The 18,414-nt window shown below is 38.4% G+C and overlaps 1 protein-coding gene across 4 annotated transcripts in view; it reads right to left on the minus strand.

Annotated features, from left to right (window-relative positions):
* The window catches only part of LOC124145834 (inactive phospholipase C-like protein 2), a 230,190-nt gene that overhangs the window by 22,703 nt on the left and 189,073 nt on the right, over window positions 1-18,414 (minus strand). For all 4 annotated transcript variants that reach the window (XM_048385568.1, XM_048385567.1, XM_048385570.1 and 1 more), the window contains exon 12: window positions 6,194-6,362. In XM_048385568.1, the coding sequence (XP_048241525.1) occupies window positions 6,194-6,362 (169 nt within the window). The remainder of the gene's footprint in view (window positions 1-6,193; window positions 6,363-18,414) is intronic.

Below are 18,414 nucleotides of genomic sequence, written 5' to 3' on the forward strand. Positions count from 1 at the left end.
ATAGAATACAAATGTTATGTCAGAGAATAAACAGTCTTGATTTCCCCCAGCAATAGATTCATTTGGGAATAACAGGGACAACACAGTGATGCCATAGTAGGTCAAATACTACAATAGTTCAAACTCAATCATATTTCAATTACATTCTGTGTATAATAGTTACTTTATATCATTTCCAAGCCTTTTAATCATTCATGGCGATAGTGAGTGAGTGAGTGAGTTTGGTTTGATTCCGCTTTGAACAGTATTCAAGTTATGTGTCAGCTTAATGTGGGAGGAAAGCCTGAAGTAATGCAGGTCGTTTACCACTTTGGTGTAACCCACGAGCACGGGTATGGTGCTGACAAACCTAGAAACATAATTGGGACGAACCAGGATTCGAACACATGATCATAGGTTTCGAAGTTTGGTGCATTAGATGAGAGGGCCATCCATGTCCTCGCATGTTGACAATTAAGTATAGTGTGGTCAGAATGTAGAGTTAACCTTATTGTGCAAAACCACAAGAAATTTCAATCTGTTCATGTTGAACCAAATCCTTCAGTTGCAGGTATCAAGATATGTACAACCCACCCAAATGTTGGCGCTGGTGTTGTATTGACCCCCTGACCAGGCTATAAGCACTAATATACACCTTGACCGGCACATACAGTCCTATAATCACAGTGCCTTGACCAAGAAAGTCAGACACATATCAGTTCTTGGCCAATGTACAAACGTTTATGACACAGTCTCAGTACTATCATGTCTAGCTACTGTATTGTGAGTTGTCAGTTTTGGGGCAGGCAAAACAGGATCTGATGAAGGGGGTGTTCAGGTTATGAGATGGGTTTAGCGCCTTATTGAACAGATCTTTGTTATTACACGCCACGCCAGATATTTATAATAAGAAAGCACACAGTGAATCTGGTCATTGACCTTTTTTTACCTGGAGAAATCCATCAGCATGGCATCAAAATAAAAAAATAATTCGGACTCACTTATGTTGAATCTGAATGGAACAGATTATTCGACCAACAGAGTGAGTGAGTGAGTTAGTGAATATTGCTTAATGCTGCATCAGCATTGTTACAGATATTCCTAGCTCAATTCCAAAGACATAGCTGCGAACTTTCCCAATTTACAATTAGTATTTTGTTACGATCTTCTGGTCGGGACACCAAAGCCTGACACTATTGATAACTTTATTGATTAGTTTCTATTTCAACTACAGCAACTTGTGATAATACATGTGCAGTGTCTCGATTAGACAGATGCAACACCATAAATAGACTTCACACCAGTTGACAAATAAGACGCGCTCGTGTTCACATCAGATGGTGTACGGCTAAATAATGACCCGCTCTTTACCAGTGTCTATAAAAATTTAGTCCTTTCGTCCTTTGTCCTTTCGTAGATTTGCATATTTTTTCTATGAATTAAGGAAGAATTCATATTTTCATATTTTAGTTTCAAATTCGTAACAAATACGAAACATTCAGGACAGTAGGCAGATGTGCAAAGAACATGGAGACATATCCAGAACTCACAAGAAGCCCCTTTCTTACACAAACTTGTTTGAAACATCATGGTTAAATAAGTTCAGGGATTTTTAGTCTGCTCAGACTGTACAAGTGTTCTCATAGTGTCTAAAAATTAAGACCAGGATCTCCCAAAACGGAAACAAAAATTCTTTGAAGTTTAAAATTACACATTTACTTGACATCTTAACATGACATGAACACATTTCATCTCCCTCAAATTCAATTTTAGGGGCCGAAATATAGAGGCTGATGAGAAAAGTACACTCACTATGTTTGATCAACATTCAAAGAAATGAATAAATTTTCTTAACAAGTTTGAAGTGTCTATCACTTATCCTCCAACACTGATCCAACATTCATGTGTAAGACATGGAGGTACAACCTGATCACTCACTACTGATAAGACGAAAATGCACTTGCCTAAAATAGATGGTAAAATAAATGTGCCAATTTCTCCTAGATGACAAGCATGTAATTATCATCCACATATAAAACATACAACTAACAAATTGACTTTTGTCGTAATGTAATTTTTGACACGCAATATTGATCCTGATGTTCTCATAGATGAGATGATACTCAAACCCTCTGTTACAGACTTGTATTACATCGAGAAATATCTGTACGGCATGTGATGAATGACACAATGTGGGGATTCCGACTGATTGTGATCGCATGTCACTTTGAACAGTGGCAGCTAAATCAAGTTTACTCTGTGCGTAGCAAACCACAGCAATAAAAACCACTAGCCTGTATGCTGACATTAGGGTGAGAATGTCATGGATGCTGTTAAAAAAGAAGTCTTCAGTTGGATCGCAGGATTATAATAAGTAGCAACATTTACTTGGTCTGTGTTTATAGTGATTACAATAACAGTGTGACCACTATCAAACTGCTCTGCAATGACAAAACTCAGATAATGTTTTTGTTGTTGACACTAGCACACAGAGAAACTGCATGGATATGAGATGTGGGTAGCAAGATACTACACTTGCACAACTGATCATGTATAGTTTGCAGTGAAAAGGACTTCTGTCGAATCTTAAGATTTTATAGTGTGATGACAGCTGAAATACAGGATTTCTGGCAATAATGTAATAGAGGTTTTGTATTCGTAAGAATTATTAACATGTGGGCCTTGTAACTCTGTGGATGACGGCATCAGCAAGACCATGCTGTCGGCTCGCCCATTCTTCATTTAGCTTGCTCTAATGACAAGCATAGGGTTCTGGTATCCTAATCTGCTAAACTGTTCTGACGTCCTAACATATAGACTGACATTTAGTCATATAGCTATGTTATTCAAAACTACATATGTACAAAATATAACAATGAAATCCAAATAGAGCCAAGAAACAATGCTTAATGTCAGAGCTGAGCCAATCTAGAATTGTTCAAGAATTCTAAACTTCAGTTTGACTCCATGTATTCTCAATGGTCTGGGAGACAAACCACCTCACATGGCTCACTTGAAGTAATACTTCATGAACATCTATTAGGGATGTCATGATTCACCGATTGTACCGATGCATCCGTAGATAATTCTCACGCTACGATACAAGATACATGTAAATTTATATCGATACAAAATTTTATTGAAATCGGTATTCATTTGTTCGGGTATCAATTGATTTTTCTATTCGAATCGAAATGTCATATTTTCTGAATTTGACACATACGAAAACTTGTTAGTGTCTGACACTTGTTTGAATAAACAGAATCACCCTTTTCTAAGTATTATTATTTTACAAAATATTCTGATAGTGGTTAGAACACATAATTGTGAATGTGTTATGTAATTAAAAAGTTTGCTTCTAAATTTATGCTTAAAATGTTGGTATTGCTGTATCGATATACGTATCGTATCTTGACCTCAAAATCGAGATAAGTATCGTATCGTGATGTTCCTGTATCGTGACACACCTAACACCTATGCATCTACACTCGGGCAGCAGGAAAATGTTTCCAAGCCTAATTCTTACCGAATTTGAAACTAATTGTTTGATTGGCATTCTAGAAATTGGTGGGTAAGTAAGAAAACATACAACTTTATGGATAACAACTTCAGGTTTATTGCATAGAGTGACGTTTCCATGTAGATTCTTGCATAGTTATCAAGCTGGAGTGACAACAACCAAGTGATGAGAGGTATAGATACATGATATGTTGTGATAAGCAGCAGATTAACATTGACAACAACGGTAATAGATACGGTAATACAGATAATTGGACGAAGCCAGATGTACAGTAAGAATAACAAATAGCACACAGGTAATGAAGCCAGATGTACAGCAAAGATAAGGATTAAAAGGATTAAACATTTGTGACACGCTGATTTGGTCCTTATTACAGAGCTCCAGATAAGCTTTTGGTGTTGTGGGTATTTTACCCACGCATTTTAAAATCATTGGGTATCAGTAATTCTATTTGGGTATTCAAATTTCTGTTACCCACTAGTTTGTACACATGTGGGTATTTAAGTTAAATATTTAAAAACACTATTCATCTAGTCCCTGCAAAGCGGTGTCGTGTGGGCTTCGAGAGCTTTATAGGACGATACCACGATACTTCCACAAGAAAGTGTGATGGCAAATGATCATGATGTAACTGTCATCGTGGAGTTTGGCAAGGTTGAAGAAATGCCCGTTTATAATTTCAAAATAAGTTGCTGATTTGCTAATTGAATATGCAGGGTTACTTCACAATATTTTGATGATACGCACAAGTTTTATTTTTGTAGCGTATCTGTAATGTTCGTTGCGTATTTGATACGCTTGGATTTTATTTTACTGCATATTTCTGCATTTCTGATGCGTATTTTACGCAGTTACGCAGCTTATCTGGAGTTCTGTTATTAAAATAGTCTACTGCTTGATAAGATCTTCATGGACAGAAGAAATGTAATACCCTTGATCTCTGTTGATCAGAGGTTTGTGACGGCAGATTTATAGCTTTTCTTTTGGTTTAGTCCTGATATTTGGTTGAGAGGATTTGGAGTTTGTCAAAACAGAATTGGATGGCAAAGGAATTTTTGCTGGTTGTCACTCCAGTTTGATGACAGTGTAAGAATCTACATTGAAAAGTTACTGTATGCAATAAGTCAGAAGTCGTTATCCATAAAGTTGTACATTTTCTTACACAATTTTGAAAGTATGAACATCTCAAAGTTGAGTTCAATCGTACCTTTTTTAAGTCAGCTTTTTAATTTGTTATGCAAAGCTTATTGTTGACCAATCAAATAAGGAATATTGTATGTTAGTTATTTCATCCATGAAGACTAAAACCACTTGGCATTTAATTTAAATGTTTAAACAAACTACACCCTTTTCTGGTGCGTAACACCTGCATCAAGTACCAGCTCAATCATCTATTCAGTAGTTCTGGAAGTGTCAAAAATAAAAAAAACATGTTGATGAACACTAAAATTTCAATTTCTCAATAAAACAAACTTAAATAGAGGGTAATTGATGTCAACATTGTACATGGGAATTTGTTACATTAGAAATATCTGACAAAAGACCTAGATATGGTATGTGTAAGGCCCTATAGCATAAGGCCCTCTAGTGTAAGGTCCTGTATGTGGAAAACCCTATAGTGGAAGGCCCAACAGTGTAAGGCCATTTAGTGTACGGCACTTATGGTGGAAGTTAATGACAGACCTATCCATAGTTTCCACCTAGAGATGAAAGGCCCGATAGGGTGAGGCCCTCCCTATAGTGTAAGGCCCTGTAGTGTCAGGCCCTTTTGTGGAAGGCCCAATAGTGAAAGGTCACGTAATGAAAGGCACTGTAGTGTAATGCCAAGTAATGAGAGACCTTGTAGTGAAAGGCCCTGTAATGAAAGGCCCTGTAATGAAAAAAACCTGTAATGGAAGGCCCAATAGTGAAAGACCCTGTAATGAAAGGCCTTGTAGTGAAAGGCCCTGTAGTGAAAGACCCTGTAATGAAAGGCCCTGTCGTGAAAGGCCCTGTAGTGTAAGGCCCTGTAACGAAAGGCCCTGTAATGAAAAAACCCTGTAATGGAAGGCCCAATAGTGAAAGGCCCTGTAATGAGAGGCCCTGTAATGAAAGGCCCAATAGTGAAAGGCCCTGTAATGAAAGACCCTGTAGTGGAAGGTCCAATAGTGAAAGGCCCTGTAATGAAAGGCCCTGTAATGAAAGGCCCTGTAGTGAAAGACCTTGTAGTGTAAGGCCCTATAGTGGAAGCTGATGCGACTGAAGCTAGTACTGTTAAAGGCAAGGCATTGTTTTCCCACACCAAAGCAGATAGACAGTGGATATCCTAAAATTGCATCTCTTTCTTAAGAAAATCCTCGATATTGTATACCTAAAGGTCAAGTGTATTGCTGCATATAGGTACTCTTTTACCCTCAAACGTCAACAGACCCTTACGCCCGCTGTATACACTACTATGTATACCACTTCATACTGTGGGCATATCAGATTTATAAAAAAACAATTCTCTTTGTTACTTTCAATTGTTTTTTTCCAGAGTTTGTTGTACAACATATATGGATATTAGACACATCAAACATTGACAGCTTTTTTCCCAAGAGTATTTTTTTACAACACATAACATAAAGGATAATAGTATATTTTTCCAAGACATATTTCAAGGAAATCCACCGACACATTCATCTTCATCCACCAAGTGATAATAAAGACACTTACTTTGATAAGGACTCTGCCTTTGAAGAATTCTGGAGAAGGTAAGTGTTCGACATTTTCGTCGGCAGATTCTGTGTACAACTTGTCCCCAAGTATGGTGGTCATGTAGTGGGCAATGGCCTGCTGTTGTTTGATACTGCAGTGGTTTTCTATTGATAATATCACAGGGTACCTGAAATACAAGTTATATATTACCAATAAATGTAGAATGACCGTGTATAAAAACTCCCCGATATTTGCACAATTTAGCGATTCCCAATGCCCATAGGTAAAATTGAAGCCATTTGACGTCACAGTGCTTTATCGTTGTGAAAACTACCCTATGCCATTATTCATGACTTCAGAAATTCACTAAAAACAAACACTGAAGTACCATGTTTTTTGCAACACACGGGGGTGGGGTCAAGGCTGGGCCAGACTAGGCCATTTTTATGTCTTGGCCCAAACATTTCTATTGCAGTTGGCTCAGCATGGTAAACACTAACTGAGCTAATTGTGAGACTCGGGGACTTTAGTTCACCTGCAGAAACATGAACCTATTTCAAGTACCGTATTTGACGTAATCAGCGCCCCTCTCTAATAAGCACCCAGGGCGATATTTGCTAATATACTGGCTAGCGAACAATCCCAATTAGCACCCCTTCCGATTGATTAATGTATAAAAGACTTATTTATTCGCGTATAATACTCACTCGTATGTTATATGCACTGTTAGTTATAGGCAATTAAATTTTGGAAAAATATATCTGTCGTTTATAAACTTTCAGGCTGTCAGCATAAACCACAAAATTTATCTTTCAACTTTCAATTTTTCTTTTACCAAAATAATATTCTAATAAGAGCCCCATATTTCTAATTTTGAGAGCACCCCGGGCGCTTATCACGTCGATTACGGTATATATAACATAAATGCCAGAAAAGGATCAACCTTGATTATCTGCAGAAACAGATTCCATTGGGGGTAAAGATGAAATAGTGGTGAAAATCATGAATGGATGACTGAAAATCCGAGATGACACCAGGTGTTAGCGGAAAGAGTAAGCATGTCCTGCCCTACAGGTACCCCGCCACTCACACAATCTGCAGACCAAATCAAGTGTTTATTTGTTGCAAAACACCACACAGCAGCAAGCCCCTCCCACACCATTCACACAGCCTACATGTGTAAACTCCAACGCCCTGACAGACTGACAATGGTAATGTGAAAGAATCGGGTGGTCCTTAACATAGTTTAGTTATATAATACATACAAAATGTCCCCACAATGACATACTGATGTCCATGGATGACAAGTCCATCTGATGACCATGCTGAAACACCCAGCCCCATGTCACAAACATCCCTCCCTAACACTACCAATAACCCCTCCAGTGTACCCCCATCACAGCCCCATGTCACAAACATCCCTCCCTAACACTTCCAATAACCCCTCCAGTGTACCCCCATCACAGCCCCATGTCACAAACATCCCTCCCTAACACTTCCAATAACCCCTCCAGTGTACCCCCATCACAGCCCCATGTCACAAACATCCCTCCCTAACACTACCAATAACCCCTCCAGTGTACCCCCATCACAGCCCCATGTCACAAACAGCCCTCCCTAACACTACCAATAACCCCTCCAGTGTACCCCCATCACAGCCCCATGTCACAAACATCCCTCCCTAACACTACCAATAATCCCTCCCTAACACTACCAATAACCCCTCCAGTGTACCCCCATCACAGCCCCATGTCACAAACATCTCTCCCTAACACTACCAATAACCACTCCAGTGTACCCCAATCACAGTGAGTGAGTGAGTATGGTTTTACGCCGCTTTTAGCAATATTCCAGCACCCCCATGTCACAAACATTCCTCCCTAACACTTCCAATAACCCCTCCAGTGTACCACCATCACAGCCCCATGTCACAAACATCTCTCCCTAACACTACCAATATACCAATACCACCATCACAGCCCCTCTTGAATACAGCCCTTACTTTCTTTCTACAATGTAAAGCTGTTTCTTTGAGGAGAAGTGGAAAATGCGATCCTATGTTTTCCCTCTGAAGCACGAAAAAACATTGAAGCATGTATAACCATCAGTTTTACAATGAATTCATTCCTGCTTAGCAAATATCAATCAAAATGTTGCTGTGTAGACTGGGATACAATTCTTGATGTCGATACTCCTTGAAAATGGCTCTCCTTTCTTGTAAAGACAGAAGGCGATGAAAAAGCAAGGTCGCTAATCTGGTTCCCTTTAGATGAAACGTGAAGGAGAAACTCTAAAACTGCTGCCACGAAGTCCTCATTACATCCTCCAAGTATTCATTATGTGGAGCTCTAGGACTGACAAAGAGAATGATAGATTCTTCATCTTCCTAGATAATTAGACATCATATTTAAAGATACCACCTAACCTGTAAAAATCTTGCATTACCACAAGAAAAGATCAAAATGATGTGTCATCAATTTTCCTTACAAGATAAAAATAATTTAAGCTACGAGGGGTGTTCATTAAAGATTTCCCCTGACCCACTTCCGATGGACCTAGTGGCATGAAACTTGGCATAGGTATTAGTCTTTCTCCACATAGGAACCACCAAGAGTTACACACTTCTTCCATCGTTTTATGCAACTATGGAGACCTCGCTTGTAAAAGCCCTCATTGTGTGTCTCAAACCAGGACTTGACTTCAGAAATCAGTGTTTCATCATCTGTGAAACGTTTTCCCTTCAAAACGACTTCATGGTTGGAAAGAGGTGGAAGTCAGAAGGTGCAAGGTCAGGAGAGTATGGAGGATGTGGAAGGATTCATAGGTTGGACACGTGCCTTCTTTGGGGGTACTGACTCCACATGCTTCCATTGCATCGACTGAACTTTAGTCTCAGGATCATAGTGATGGACCCATGTTTCATCCTGTGTGATAAGTCTGTCAAAAAAGTTTGCCTGTTTTTTTTGGCAGATGTCCAAAAGATCCTGCTTTTGGAAAGGTGTGAGCAACCTGGGAATCCATCGTGCAGACACCTTATGCATGTTCAAATTGTCATGGATGATTTTTTCCACAGACCCTACACTGATCTTGACATCTTTTGATAACTGGCGAACAGTTATACGTCGGTCTGCCAAAATGGCGGTCTCCACTTGATGGATAGTGTCCTCATCAATGGCTGAATGGGGGCGACCAGGAATGGCAGCTGTTTCCACAGATGTCGGACCACACTTGAACTGGCCATGCCAGGGTTTAACAACGTCATATGATGGGGCATCTTCCCCATAAGTTGCTTTCATTTCATCAAAAGTTTCTTTTGGTGTGCGACCTTTCAAATATAAAAACCTAATCACTGCTCGGTATACTACTGGCCCCACTGTCACACCCTACTCGATCATAACACCTGTAAAAGTGGTAAGATTAATAGTTCGGTGCTGCAAATTTAGACATAACCCATAGATACATGTATCATTACACATGTGAAATTTCAACGAAATATGATAACCCTAAGTGGTTTAGGGGAAATCTTCAATGAACATGTGCACCCCTCGTATCTGTTGCCAAGATCACAAGGATGGTCATAATGAAGAGGGCTGGTTCCATGAAACAATGTCTAACTTATGCTTGTTGTAAGAGGTGCCCTAATGGTACCGGTGAGCGGACTCCATGACATGGTTGGTAGTGTGTCGTACCAGCTGGAATGTTGCTGAGTGCAGTGTTACAAAACAACAAACAGACAGAGACATGTTGACAGGTGTGGCAGGCCAGCTGACATAAGCACTGATCCAACCCATTGAGGTACTACACACTTTAAGTACAGTCAAACAAAACCACACGATCCTCGTGTCACATAGTCAGAGTATTCCAAACTAAGCAAGAAAAACAAGGGGTCCTTGTTATGGCATTAAAATCAAAACTTAAGAATTTGGGGGTACCTATAATCAAATTGTATAGGAGCAACACAAAGGACCAAAGGACCCAAGGACACCCCTTAATTTCCAGACTGTCGGACACTTGTCAGTCACTATTAAGGGTCCATTCTGCTCCTGGGTTAGGTCGTCTTCAAGGCAAATGCCATAAAATAACTTATGTTTTGTTCTGTTTATCACAAATTATATACACATCACATTTGAATGTAAACTGCCCAAGAAGTGATGTTTCAAGTTTGTTCTTGTTAAAATGTCTTCAGTATATATGATCTTCTGTGTTAGTAAGCTAAATACTCAAATGCAAACTGAAAAACTAAAATAAAAATATACCATTATATATTCATATTAGAAGTATTTAGTTGTGGTGAGGTGAGGTGAAATGGGGTTTAATGTCACATTCAAGATTATTTCACTTACATAGCAATGAATGTGTGTGTGTGCCTGCTTGTACTAGTCTGGATTAATGACGGTTTGATAGCGCCAGCCCAATGACATACCATGCTGCAGTTTTAAAGAAATCCCCACTCAGACACAGTATACTGACTCAGTCAACAAGTCCTTGTTTTAGCCCCTTAATGCCGAGTGCCAGGCAGGGTAACAACAAGTACCATTATTGGATGTCTTTGGGTAGGATGTGGTTGGGGATACTTAAATCCATTGAAGCTGTCTTTCTACTTCATTACGGATTCCACAGCCTGCATCACATCCTATTTTGTCTGCATTGTAAATACTCTCAACTTTATTTGCATGTCAGAGTAGATAAATTAGATCCAGTGATCTCCAACAAATTGCAAAGTGGGTTAATATTACATCTGAAGTTCATTTTTATACATTCTGTCTACTCGATAAAAACAAAGTGTCACTCTTGCCACTATCTTTTTAATTCACTGCTTGGATATTGTGAGCAGCGTCACACGGCTTTAATTCCATAAATCCCACTTTGAAAAGTACCCTTAGATGTAACCAGGAAGTGCTATGTTTTTACTCATGTCTACACACATTGTTTTATTTTTCTAAAAAAATTACCATTTATATAAGTATATATTATAGCTCAGCACTATATAAAATTCTTATTTGAGTTCATCAAAACTGTTTATGTGTAATTTTTTTTATATGTATTCATTTAGTGAGGTTGAGCTCGAGGTGACCAAATACAAGGTTTGAGATATCAGTACATTCGCGTTAACGTCAAGTTAAATAGACAACAAACATATGTTGCATGTTATGATGACTCTTAGTCCCTCATACAGCCCCTGAAACAAATATATCCAATACAGCCATGCAGGTCTATAATATTTGGCAAATCGATTACTGCAGTAATGAAAATGAAGACAGTCTCCGGGCTCCTATTCATTATATTTTATAATTGTAATTTAACAACTGGTTTATTTCTGTAAAATAGTTCACCTCAGAGACTAGATTAGTCTAGATGATTCTGACTACACAAGTCTTAACTGATAGGTGAGTGAAGTGATTGAGTGAGTGAGTGAGTGAGTGAGTGAGTGAGTGAGTGAGTGAGTGAGTGAGTGAGTGAGTGAGTGAGTGAGTGAGTGTGTTGGGTTTAACGCCGTTTTTAACATTATTCCAGTTATATCACAGCATGTCAGCTTTATCTGGGAGGAAAGCCCGAAGTGATGCAGGTCTCGGACCTTTACTACTTTGGTGAAACCCACGAGCACGGGTATGGTGCTGACAAATGTTTTGTTCTGTTCATCACAAATTATATACACATCACATTTGAATGTAAACTGCCCAAGAAGTGATGTTTCAAGTTTGTTCTTGTTAAAATGTCTTCAGTATATGATCTTCTGTGTTAGTAAGCTAAATACTCAAATGCAAACTGAAAAACTAAAATAAAAATATACCATTATATATTCATATTAGAAGTATTTAGTTGTGGTGAGGTGAGGTGAAATGGGGTTTAATGTCACATTCAAGATTATTTCACTTACATAGCAATGAATGTGTGTGTGTGCCTGCTTGTACTAGTCTGGATTAATGACGGTTTGATAGCGCCAGCCCAATGACATACCATGCTGCAGTTTTAAAGAAATCCCCACTCAGACACAGTATACTGACTCAGTCAACAAGTCCTTGTTTTAGCCCCTTAATGCCGAGTGCCAGGCAGGGTAACAACAAGTACCATTATTGGATGTCTTTGGGTAGGATGTGGTTGGGGATCAAACCATCGACCTTCCGCTTTCAAATTAGTTTGCTGTTTCATGAAATGATACAAAGACAGTTGGACCCCGGTATGTCGAACCTAGCAGGACCGATTTGTAACTTCGAGTACAACACTGCGAGATATCCAGACATTTGAGACAGCGAGGCATGGGCAGCCAAACAGATTGAGTATATTAAGATCCACAGCAATACAATTGCATACTCGATAAATAAAGAAATACAAGAAATCGACTCCTAGACTTATCACTAGATTTTAGCAATGTAGAGACCATATTTAGAGCGATACCAAAATCCATTGAAGCTGTCTTTCTACTTCATTACGGATTCCACAGCCTGCATCACATCCTATTTTGTCTGCATTGTAAATACTCTCAACTTTATTTGCATGTCAGAGTAGATAAATTAGATCCAGTGATCTCCAACAAATTGCAAAGTGGGTTAATATTACATCTGAAGTTCATTTTTATACATTCTGTCTACTCGATAAAAACAAAGTGTCACTCTTGCCACTATCTTTTTAATTCACTGCTTGGATATTGTGAGCAGCGTCACACGGCTTTAATTCCATAAATCCCACTTTGAAAAGTACCCTTAGATGTAACCAGGAAGTGCTATGTTTTTACTCATGTCTACACACATTGTTTTATTTTTCTAAAAAAATTACCATTTATATAAGTATATATTATAGCTCAGCACTATATAAAATTCTTATTTGAGTTCATCAAAACTGTTTATGTGTAATTTTTTTTATATGTATTCATTTAGTGAGGTTGAGCTCGAGGTGACCAAATACAAGGTTTGAGATATCAGTACATTCGCGTTAACGTCAAGTTAAATAGACAACAAACATATGTTGCATGTTATGATGACTCTAAGTCCCTCATACAGCCCCTGAAACAAATATATCCAATACAGCCATGCAGGTCTATAATATTTGGCAAATCGATTACTGCAGTAATGAAAATGAAGACAGTCTCCGGGCTCCTATTCATTATATTTTATAACTGTAATTTAACAACTGGTTTATTTCTGTAAAATAGTTCACCTCAGAGACTAGATTAGTCTAGATGATTCTGACAACACAAGTCTTAACTGATAGGTAGGTGAGTGAGTGAGTGAGTGAGTGAGTGAGTGAGTGAGTGAGTGAGTGAGTGAGTGAGTGAGTGTGTTGGGTTTAACGCCGTTTTTAACATTATTCCAGTTATATCACAGCATGTCAGCTTTATCTGGGAGGAAAGCCTGAAGTGATGCAGGTCTCGGACCTTTACTACTTTCGTGAAACCCACGAGCACGGGTATGGTGCTGACAAACCTAGAAACATAATCGAGGCGAACCGGGATTCGAACCCACAATTATAGGTTTCTGGCATGCATAAGGGGTGCATCTCTGCACAGTGAATCGCAGCGCCTTAGACGACTGTGCCACCCGTGCCCCCTGGTTAAAAGGTGATGCATACATGAGTTGTTCACTCACATGCCTGCTCATAGGTCAGCTATTTATACACCGGCCTACAAAGACTGAAGAATACTTCTAAAATGAAAGAGGTTACACTGAGTAAAGAAGGCAGCCTCCACTCTTCTCCCAACTCCCTACAAAGGTTAAGGAATACTACAGACACAGGGACCATCAGGTCAGCCTGTTTCGTAAAGGCCACACCTCTTCACAGACCATCAGCAACACTCATTATTCCAGACACATTTTATGCTGCACATGCGTTGCACATCAACCCGAAACCTGTTACCGCAGCATCACTACATTGATCTTATTGACCCTGTTAAATTATCGTCCTAAAAGCCAAAGGTGCTGATAGGATGATTAATAGGGAATGATTTGGACCCAAAAGCAATCTAGGTGCCTGATCCGATCCTACAGAATACCATGTGGCCACATAAAAGACAAGAATGTATTTTGACTGGCGGTAAGTCTGATAGAGTACATAATAGGGGTGTCTGGAGGGCTCATTTCTGAGGCAGCCATTATGATGCCACCAATATCAAATAGCAATACGGTTTGTAATCACTGACAGGGTATAATAAGACGTAACATCTGATCTCTGCTTCCTGTGCTTGAGTAGGTTGATCAAGATAGCAACTAGTATGTTTCCTACTGATGTTACTTGAACATACTGTTTATCATAAAGACATGAAGAAAACATATCTGGAATGTGGATGACATATAATATTCCCTCTTTGAATTTTATGAATTATCTAAATAACATCCTAACTGCTGTTTTTCTTCAACTTTTCATATTTTATTATCAGCCAATGTTTTCTTTTTTCTGCCCATTCAATGAATATTTCATCAAGATATTTGGTATTACCAACAAATAACACTCATTCCTGCAGCCAATATTCTTTTCTCATTCTATTGGCAAGGATCAATATTTCTCATGGTCATCTATCCTGCCTTAGATTCTTGTTGGCTCTGCTGATCAAGTCTTATTGGGATAAACCTGAACACTATATTGAGATAAGTCAGAACACTACATTGGGATAAGTTTGAACAGACTGTCTGGACACAATATTGAGATAAGTCTGAACGCTCCATTGCGATAAGTTTGAACAGCCTGTCTGAACACTATATTGAGATAAGTCTGAACACTCCATTGCGATATGTTTGAACAGCCAATCTTAACACAATATTGAGATAAGTCTGAACACTCCATTGCGATAAGTTTGAACAGCCTGTCTGAACACTATATTGAGATAAGTGTGAACACTCCATTGCGATAAGTTTGAACAGCCTGTCTGAACACTATATTGAGATAAGTCAGAACACTACATTGCGATAAGTTTGAACAGCCAGTCTGAACACAATATTGAGATAAGTCTGAACGCTCCATTGCGATAAGTTTGAACAGCCTGTCTGAACACTATATTGAGATAAGTCAGAACACTGCATTGCGATAAGTTTGAACAGCCTGTCTGAACACAATATTGAGATAAGTCTGAACGCTCCATTGCGATATGTTTGAACAGCCTGTCTGAACACAATATTGAGATAAGTCTCAACGCTCCATTGCGATATGTTTGAACAGCCTGTCTGAACACAATATTGAGATAAGTCTGAACACTACAATGCGATATGTTTGAACAGCCAATCTTAACACAATATTGAGATAAGTCTGAACACTCCATTGCGATAAGTTTGAACAGCCTGTCTAAACACTATATTTGGAGAAGTCTGAAGGTATCCATTTTATAACATGGCGATGTTAGTTTTGTAGTAAAAGTGCTGAAAAAACATGCCAGATTTGGGGATGTTTTTCCCCACATATCAAACTGAACTCAAATAAAAAAATACTCCTAAAAAGACATATCCTTTTACACTTTGAAAGCTGGTGAGAACACTTATATACTCCGAAGAAAGACGCGTGACTTCAAAAGGGGACATATTCAATTTGAGATGACAAGTGCATGGCTCCAATAGTGTAGTGTGACCTCATGACTTATAATGATTACTCCTTCAAGCAAACTGTCAGGAAGTGCACAAAGAGCTTCCTCAAATAAGCAGTGTTCATATATTCAGTGAAAACATACTACTTCAAACCACTGTCATAACTTAATTTCAGAGGGGGCACCAGAGACCTAGTCATTTACGGCGCTGCAATTCACTGTGTAGAGTTGTGTCCCTTGGGCATGCCAGAAACCTATGATTGTGGGTTTGAACCCTGGTTCACCCCAATTATGTTTCTAAGTTTGTCAGTATCATACCCGTGCTCGTGGGTTTCACGGAAGTGGTAAACATCTGGGACCTGCCTCACTTCAGGCTTTCCTTCCACATCAAGCTGACACGCTGTTATATAACTGGAATACTATTCAAAGCAGAAATAAACCCAACTCTTTCCATTTCATTTCAGAGAAGAATCATTATGACACTACTCATATTATACCTCATCCTTCGTCCTCTTTAACTAGCATGATCAAATTCCAACCCAGAGATGTTTTAATGAAGACGTATTGTTGCAATGGTAAAAGAGCTGGAGACATGTTCATCCCCTTCTCTCTTCAATAATAAGCCACCTGCTTCACAAACGTAATTATTGAATATTAAGGTAAAAAAACCAACACTTAATCATCCTCAAGAGTCCAAACCAAGTTTGAATGATTAAACCCTTTTTTCCAATTCAGTAACATTGGAATTTGTTCAATAATTTCTTTCTTTTCTTACACTTTTTTAATAAAAGATTCAGCATGTGAAAATCCCAGGCCAATGAGCCTTCACTATCGAACAAGGAGTGGATAGTCTGCTCCAGCTCTGCCAAGAGAGGTACAAATTCCATTTAGGAGTTGGGAATCTTCAACAAAATCTTTATAGAATTGAGTTGCAACAGAGGCATCAAACCAATACGGCAGCTATGACATAGCACCCGTGTCACATCAAAAGGACTAATTTGCTCATTTTGGTGTGAAAAATAAGAAAATTGACATTGGTCTCTACCAGGGCAAGCCATGGAAGGAAGCAACATTATCTGACCATTAGCAAATTCTTCAGATCAGCTCGGTGTTCTAAGTCCGACAGGATTCTCCTGGAGTGGAAATTCCGGAGATCAATAGTGATAGGAATTATCAACATTGGATGTTTTTATCCAGATAATTCACATCAATATTTCTAAATCTTCTTTCTTTTCAATGAAAGATGAAGGAGGAGAAACATGACCCTACAATTCTGAGAATATTTCAATAATCTGATTCGGCCTTAAAATGGCGTATTTAACACAAGATTTAACCAAAGTATAATTATTGGCAATTAAAGAGATGAAGTTACCATCTAATCTATAACTAGAGACACAATGCTTACTTCACATTAATCAACATGAAACATAAGATATATTTTTACCACAAATTTAATCATAAAATCTTGATTTTATTAGCAAGTTTATATTTAAATAATTATCATATTACAATTTAATCTTGGTAGTTGGTATAGTATAAAAACATTAATATATAATTTGTCTTCTTTCTTTTTTTATCTCAAACACTGACATAGCCAAGACCCTTCATGCCATAAACAACTGCAAAATATTGGTGTCACCAGCCAAAAATGACAATCTGACAAAAAATAGCACTGCATTACGAACTAGGAGCAGCTCCCTCACTGCCATTTCTCGAGACCTCACAAAATAGTTTCACTGACCTTGACCTGACTTATTTGGACCAAATACTTTACAAAGCAGGGACTCATCCAAAAGAAGACCTATATTAAGTGTAATGATAAATACATTTATACTTCAAACCATAAACCTATTAGTGAGATATTTTTATCTCCTGACCTTGGGCTTTGACCTTCTCATAGAATGTGACACGAGAATTTCTTAGATCCATGTGAAATAAGTTGTAGGATCGTAGGATATAATCTAATATCTATAATATTGTATTAAAAAACTACATTGCACAATTACCTCAAAGGTTACCTTGACCATTGACATGAATGCAACTGACATGTAACATGGTGAAATTTGTTAAAAAAATAGATGTAAAATAGTAAACCTAAAGTGTCCTGCCAGTGCAGGTAAGCAAGCCTCAGAAACAGATAATGTTATGGCAATGTTTTACAAAAAAATGAACACTGACCTTGACCTTTGACGAATCGTAACCCAAACCTATGAAAATAGGGCCCCACCATTCAGAAGGTGTATACCAAGTTTCATGACAAATGCATCAATCCTTTTTGAGAAAGTGTAACCACAAACTCTTCAGTGAGATTTATTTGTCTTGTGACCTTAACCTGTCAATGTCAATAATCTTTGTGTAGTCGGCCTCTGCTGAAATTCCAAGAAAACGCTAAAGCAAAGCAGTGTCAAGTGGCTGATAAAACTGTATGCAATATCACCTTAAACACCATGTAAATGTGATTTCATCTAGCCTTTTTTCTCTCTGGGTGAAAATAGATAGAACATTATGTTGCACCAAGAGAGATATTTATATAGGTACCATCTACATACCGCCAGAAGGGTCCTCATTTTGGACAAAATGCAATATTGATCCATTTGACATCCTCCTTAAAGAAATAATCAAATTCTCTAATTTAGGTGAGATCATTTTTGGGGGGGGACTTTAATGCCCGTACAGCGTGCGAGGATGAATGTATTGATAATACAAACATAGATCACCTGCCAGACCTACCCAG

Source organism: Haliotis rufescens, unplaced genomic scaffold, assembly GCF_023055435.1.
Source record: "Haliotis rufescens isolate VD_foot unplaced genomic scaffold, xgHalRufe1.0.p SCAF_6, whole genome shotgun sequence".
Lineage (NCBI taxonomy): Eukaryota > Metazoa > Mollusca > Gastropoda > Lepetellida > Haliotidae > Haliotis > Haliotis rufescens.